Source organism: Neolamprologus brichardi, chromosome 11 (genome assembly GCF_056152115.1).
Source record: "Neolamprologus brichardi isolate AB-2024 chromosome 11, ASM5615211v1, whole genome shotgun sequence".
Lineage (NCBI taxonomy): Eukaryota > Metazoa > Chordata > Actinopteri > Cichliformes > Cichlidae > Neolamprologus > Neolamprologus brichardi.
In genome coordinates, this window is record NC_142114.1 from 30,823,731 (window position 1) to 30,831,112 (window position 7,382).

Sequence of the window (7,382 nt, forward strand, 5' to 3'; positions counted from 1 at the left end):
AAAGTTAAAGCAAAGATTAGTTTCCAGCTGTTGTTTTAAGTCTCTGGAGCATCAAACTTAATCAGAAGTTGGAGGCTGAAGGTTGTCCGGCTCACACAGAGCACGCTGACATGTTCCAGGTTTGCAGCTCTTTCAGAATCACCTTGTTTGCTCAATAATGTCAAACTGTAATCTTCATATGTTTCACGAACACGTGTTTGTGTGACAAAGAGCCTAAAGACACTTTTTAAACTTGGTTCTTTGCTTTGTTGTCACAACACTGGTTTCCATGCGTTGGTTTTATCCTTGAATGAGGTCAGTGTGGTCTGTAACTGCTCAGGCACGAGGACTGACAGTGTGAAAGAGCAGAGGCCGGCTCTGAAAAGCTAAATATTAAAACAAGAAATAAATATAACCAGAAGAGTTCAGGACAGAATATTTATTGCAAACAAACTAACCAAACATCCAGTGTTTAAGTTTCCACAATACACGAGCTTCCTCTGAGGTACGCTGTGCAGCGCAAACTTTTATTTAAATAATAAAAATGTGAAAAGGAAACAGATTTTTATTTGAATGACACGATCGTTTCAGATAATAAGTCCAGGACGTCGTACTCCGAAACAGGAAAACTCGTCTTCTCGGACGTCTCTGAGGAGACGCCACAAACAAAAATACGGGTTTATTATATTAATTATACAGAAATGTGACAAACATGAGCACCTTCAGAGTGACACCTGATAAAAGTTTGTACATTAATATGTTTCACTGTTTTTACATGAGACTGAAAGATGAGCTGATTCAACAGCCACCTGTGCACTGGCCTGCACCGCCCCCTGCTGGCCTGCACCGCCCCCTGCTGGCCTGCAGTGTTCAGTGTTTCAGTGAAGAACAGCAGCACCAGTTTTCTCATCCCTTCTTGATGTCTGCAGGGTGGGCTTTTAAAGGGGGTCGGGGTCACAGGTCAGGGACATCGAGGCTCCTCAGCCACAGCTCCAGGGCGAACTTGGTCCCGGTGCTGACCCGCTCCACGTCGGGACCGCTGGCTGGAGCGCGACTGGTGAAGACCGCCAGAGGCATCGAAGACTCGGTCAGAGCTCCGTCTGCAGAGACCTGCGACACGCTGGAGACACAGACCCGTGCAATGAAACATCCAGCTCACAGTTTGTGCTGCATTAATGTCAGTGTCTGCAGGTTTTGTGAGGGCGCCATGCTTTTTTGTCTCTGACCCGTCAGGCGACACAAAGCCTCACATACATAACAGGCAAGAACACAATTTACAGGATGCACAGTATCCTCTGTGTTCCTGTAGACAACAACTACAAAACAAGCAGCTGAGCTCTAATGGACTCACAAGCACATCTGAGGTATTAACATCAGCACAAACTCTGTGAGCTGGAAGATTCGCAGCTCTGCATCTAAACCCGTGATACCTGATGCTACTCGGCAGGTCGTCCAGCTGAACGCCGGCGTCGTCTCCGTCCACGGCAGACACGATGGCTCTGACCAGCCGGCTGTCCGCCCACAGACACGCGCTGACCTCAGCAGGCGACGGTCTGAGAGAGGGCTGCGGGCGGAGACAACGAGAGGAATCACACGAGAGGCCGGCTCACTTTAAAATAACAGCAGAGAGGATCGTTCACAACGAGACGAATGTTACAGACGGAGGGGTAAGGTCACAAAAACAGAGGCAAACTAAACCACACGCACTCATAATTACATTAAAGTAACAGCAGAGTACCTGCTGGGTCCATTTTATCATCATCCAACATCACGTAGACAAAAGATCATGTCAAATCATTCATTAGGTGGGAGGGGAGGCAGCCCGAGCCCCCGTAGCTGTTACCTGTAACTGCAGGTGAGTGAGAGACGAGTGCAGCAGCATGTAGACGACGACGTGGTGTCTGTGAGGAAGTCCTCTGGACAGCATGGGAGGAAACACCGACTGACGGTCACACAGAACACAGAGGGCTGTGACATATATAACCTCACAGCGTACGATGTAAATAAGAGCAGCAGAGATTAACAGACACTCGGGTCACTCGCTCACCTCCCACAGGCCCAGCACTGTTGGAGAAACCTGCTCCGGCTCCAGTTTGAGTCCAGTTTCCTCGTGCAGCTCCCTCAGACCTGCACCCAGCAGCTTCACACGTTACAGGAATAAAGTTCACACAGTTACTTTGTGTTAACCTCGTTCGCCTTGTTGTAGAAGTCGTCACTAAACGACACGTAAAATGATGCTGGGAAGCAAAGGAAACATTTACCGTCTCATCCAGCTCCACGTGACCTCCTAAATGTTAACACAATACATGAAGAGCGTTACAAAACGAGAAAACCCATAACAACGAGTGTGTGTGTTTAATAATGTGTGCAAACACAGATCTGTGTGTGCTGAACCTGGAGGAACCCAGACGTTGGGAAATATGCGAAGCTCCTTTGCCCGCCGTGTCAGCAACACTCTCTGATTGGCTGTCTGCAGGAGGATAGCCACACCCACATCCACTCCACGCTGTTGGATGTCCAATGGGATTGCAGCTGCGTCCGTGGCTGACAGGTGTTTGATGGGACAGAAAGCAGGTCTCTGAGAGAGACAGCAGGAAACCCTGAGCCTGGGACAGCTGCTGTTGTGAAACTGAATTAAATTGAACTGAGTGCGGATGTGGGGGTGGGGGGGGGCGAATGCTCAGCGTGTCTGACCTTCAGCGGGACCCCTCGTCCTCCGTCTCCTTTGTAAAGAATGAACTGATTTTTCTCCAGCGTGCAGCTCACCTCCACCTCATCCTCGCCACTGTCAGTGAAGTGACCCGTTACACTCTGAGACACATCAAGAAGAAGAAAGATGACAACAGCGCCCCCTCTGTTGCTCTAAAGATGGAGTGAGACGACGTCTGCACCAACCTGAACAAACTGAGCTCGCCGTGGAGCCGCTCGCTCTTTGCACACATACACCAGGATCCTCCTCACTTTATCCATGGCGACCTCTCGACCACGACCACGTCCGTCTGCGGGAGCTGAACATGTGACCACAACACGCCTTGAAAGGACAGTCCACTCCATTTTAATCAGTGTTGGGCAAGTTACTTTGAAAAAGTAATTAATTATAGTTACTAGTTACTTCTTCAAAAAAGTAACTGAGTTAATTAGTTACTTGAAAAGTAACTATTGCGTTACTTTAAAAAAAAGTTTAACCCTCTGGGGTATAATCGGCACTTTTTAACTACTTTTGATGTTTCCTCCACATTTCACCTTTAAAAACTAGTTACTTTGTCTTGTTTGGTCTCATCAGCACAGCCTCACGTCTGAATTTACAGGTATGTTTTCATTTTGACAAACTGTATTAACACAATTGATCTCAAATCAGACAAAACACAAAATCCGAGTAGAAAAAGTTATAATTTTTACTGTAACTAGGGCTGCCACAAACGATTATTTTGATAGTCGACTAGTCACCGATTATTTTTGCGATTAGTCAACTAATCAGATCATCATCCATTGGATGTACAGCTTATTGCACCAGCAGCATCTGCTCTTATATAACTATCATTAGCTTACAGCTACAAGATGATAGTTTATTAAATTTTAATGAAATTTGCAGATTGTTTCGGTGAAGTTTAATAAACTCCTTGCTATCTAAAATATAACAGGACACCGGAGTAAATTCTCGAGCATCTCACACTTCTGATAATCAGCTGTCTGCTTGATGTTTATTCAGCTGTGTAAAAACTATAACTTTAATCTCAGCCAAACCGATTTACTCAGGAACAAATAAAATACTGAAAAAAGCCAAACAATAACATTTTTAAGTTATCTAAGTGACTTATATATCATGTTTAACCTGAGTAGCGAAAGACGGCGGTGGGTTTGAAAACGATTTGCGGGAGTCCGGTGTTCTCACAGCTCTAGTTAGCCTAGCCCCCGGCTAGCTATCGAGCTAGTGGCTAACAGACGTCTCTGAAAACGTCGGAGCGCTTTTGAAAATATGTGGTGTCTTGATAAACTGAGCAGATATTTGAAGTTTACACAGCTACATTCTCGCCTGAAAATATGTTAAACGTTTATTTTGTGACCCAGAAAGAATAATAAGAGTAATATTAAAACTAACTAGCTGCCGCCATTGTTGGAAACTGAGCTGGGCTGCGCTATGAATTCTGGGACAGAGCTTCTTCTTCTTCTTCGGGGTTTAACGGCAGCTGGCATCCTTGTACATGCAGTGCTGCCATCTTCTGTTTCAGTCCGTTATTACACTCTTAAATCCTACTACTTATTCCTGAGTCTTTTGTGATCTTACAAAGCTTCAAACGACGCGTCGACTATTAAATCAGTCGTCGACGATTTTGATAGTCGACGTAATCATGACTAGTCGACTAATCGTGGCAGCCCTAACTGTAACAACCACAAACATGTTTAATGATCATATTTCATAACTTCAAATGCAAACATAAACTGACAGTTTTAAAATTATATGCACAAGTTTTGCAAACAACATCACAGCCTGATACCTGCAGGTCTGACAGCAGCAGGTGTGTCACTCCTGTTTCTACCTGGAGACAGCAGTCGCCTCATTGTTCTGACACACAACACAGAACTATCCACAACACTAACTACACAAGACAACACGTCACTCCTAAAACTTCCGCCTCTTCCTAAACAACCAAATGTCATGTTGTCATATCATTTTTTGATTGGTCCACATGGTGCATTTTTTCCACCAACACGAACGAGCTGTTTTTGTTTTTTTTTTTGCTCATAAGCAGAGAGGTCTCGCTGCGCTGCGCTTAGACAGGAAACATGACGAAACTATTCAGGAACAAACGCCGCGTATATCTTGTTTATCATGACTCTGGTTTTACTGGCCTATCAGCACAATTTATAAACTGGTATATGTCACCTTGTTGCTTTGTCTTTAAGTGGTCATGTGATTATCTTACCACGACTACTTTACTCTTCCTCAGTCAAACAGCAGCACTCATGCGATCGTGATCACCGTCCGCGGGAGCGCGCAGCTACTTAAAGCTGTAGCGCCCAGATTACTTACAGCTACTTCCTGCAGCTGATATAAGATGCTGTAAGCTGAACACAGCTTCAACCGTCTGTTTGTTGAAAAATAGTAACGGGCGGCATTTTCGTGTTAGTAACGGTAACAGCGTTGTAACGATAGGAATAGTAATTAGGTAGATTACTCGTTACTGAAAAAGTAACTCCGTTACTTGTAACGCCATTAATCCCATCACTGATTTTAACACATAACACACAGTTTAAGCTAAAATGACCGTAAACATGTAATAAATCCAAACACATTAACATGTTTGTCCCACCTGACGCCTCACAATCAGCTGATCTTTGCTCAATTTCACCTCTATACTCCAAATACTAGAATACGAAGTGCATAAAATGGGATGAAATTTAGAGTTTGTTAAATTCATTAAGTTTTCAGCATTTTTGATCTCTCATAATATCATCAGTGCAGAATGTATCCACACAAAAACACATTACAGCTCCGCTAAAACTGTTTTTGGTTCATTATTTTTTCTGTGACAAATATGTCAGAACATATTCAGGACTCCTTTTACTTTTTTAAATGTAGTGGCAAAAGTAAATCATCAAAACACGAAAGCATCAGACTGTGAAGATCTACAGATCCTGAAAGCCTCGGTGATCCTGCAGGAACCTTCAGGACCTCGAGGTGTTGGATTGGTGTCATGTTTCCAAACTATTACACAGCACAGCAACATTGCTTCTCTATGTCATGGCCTAGAAATGCTGGAATGACTCACAAAAGTCACACTCAGCACAAGTGTGAAAAGGGAGAAAGAGAAATATTTAAAGGGGCAGTGAGATCGCGGTGTTGTGCTAAGAAGTGATTTGTGATGGTTCTGTGTGTTTTTAGTGTATTTTAAATATCTGATATTGATAACTTCTGAGAGTGTTTTATATAAAATAAAGATATTACTTGTTTTGTAGATTCTGATTTACTGTAGATCCGGTCTTTTTTAGCCACTCAAACACCTTTATTAAAACGGTTAATGTTATATTTGTTGTCATTTGTGCGGCCCTCTTGGCCTGGTCTCTCTTGAATGAGACATGTTTAACTTCAGTCAGTTTTACATTCGTTATTAAAGGACGTATAAAAGTAAAAACAGCGCTGGGAAAAAGCAGACATGAGCCATTTCAGAAGAAAACACGTTATATTATTGATTATATTCATTCAAACAACCAAGTGTTCATTAAGCAGCTCGTTTTCATAACTTTAGTGCAGAGTCCAGCTGTTTAAACCAGACAAACACAGACCGCCTGTTAGCAGAACAGCTGTCAACAGCTGGGACTTTGGGCTCAAACGTCAACTGTCCACAAAGCTAACTAACTTTAGCTAACACCCTCGTTTAGCGGAAGTAAAACGCTCTGGAAAAAACAACTTCCTACACATTAACCTGTTCATGTGTTAGTGAAGGGATTACGGGTTAACCCCGATACACAGGCTCGCTCAGAAACACGGCAGAAGAAGCAGAAACCTACTGAAGAGAGAACCTACTGAAAAAGAGAAGAAGGCGCTCGCTAACTCCTGCAGGTCATTTCAGCCGGATCCAACTTCCGCTTCCATACTTCAAAGTAAAAGCTTTTCGATCTTCAAAATCTTCGTATTTTTTATTGTTTATGGAAAAATCCTGAACCATTAACTTCCCCCATCATGGTATTATACAGAAACTTAATGTTTTGGGGATTTTTTTTTTTTGGAGATGTTGCTACGTGGTCAAGATCGGGCTCCGACGACAGCCTCAGGTCGTAATATGGAAACTACAGCAACAACGGAGGATCCCGTTCAGACAGTGCTTTCTACATGCTCCCCACAATGGAGTAAAGTTGTGAAAAATGGCAAGCCTCGTCACAAGCGGGAGAAGGTTAATTCGGGTTCAGGAATGCATGCTGTTACCACTGGACACAATAAGAGGCCTGGACCTGTATCGATTATTGGCACTGGAGCTGTGAGTACAATCAGAACTGTGAAAACTAAATTGGTGAGCGTGTTTGCCACTAAATTTGCCCTGGATGTAGATGCAGAAACTCTTGCTCTGTATTTGAGAGAGAAACTCAAAAGAGATGTGACCTGTCAAAAAATTGCTGGTAAACGTAGCAGGTTCGGCTCTTTCAAGGTTACTGCTGAATGTAATGATGTGGGTGAAATGTACAATCCTGAACTCTGGCCTGAAGGGGCTCTGGTCCGGCGTTTTTATGAACCTCGTAAGACCGGTACGGTGGTGCCAAGCTCAGGGGATCCAGCAGGGGAGATAACTGCGCCTTTTGGTACCAACGTATCAACATGAAGATGTCTATTAGGATATTATCTTACAACTGTCGTGGTCTACGTTTGGGACAGAGTGCAGGGGACAAAGCTCGACGGATTGTTGTGG

The 7,382-nt window shown here is 43.7% G+C and overlaps 1 protein-coding gene across 2 annotated transcripts; it reads right to left on the bottom strand.

The window, feature by feature from the left end:
* Positions 1 to 609: 609 nt before the first annotated feature.
* Positions 610 to 6,572, bottom strand: nudt17 (nudix (nucleoside diphosphate linked moiety X)-type motif 17). 2 transcript variants are annotated; one of them, XM_087847876.1, is made up of 9 exons: positions 6,506 to 6,572; positions 2,875 to 2,987; positions 2,674 to 2,790; positions 2,374 to 2,557; positions 2,241 to 2,266; positions 2,027 to 2,119; positions 1,823 to 1,921; positions 1,410 to 1,543; positions 610 to 1,099 (listed from the first exon to the last, which is right to left on the bottom strand). In XM_087847876.1, exons 2-9 carry the CDS (start codon positions 2,947 to 2,949, stop codon positions 934 to 936), a joined length of 894 nt encoding a protein of 297 aa, XP_087704002.1. In that variant the 5' UTR covers positions 2,950 to 2,987; positions 6,506 to 6,572; the 3' UTR covers positions 610 to 933. The 2 variants fall into 2 exon arrangements, with proteins under 2 accessions (XP_087704002.1, XP_087704001.1); XM_087847875.1 differs by lacking the exon at positions 6,506 to 6,572 and having other exon boundaries at positions 2,875 to 3,267.
* Between the last annotated feature and the right edge of the window lie 810 nt (positions 6,573 to 7,382).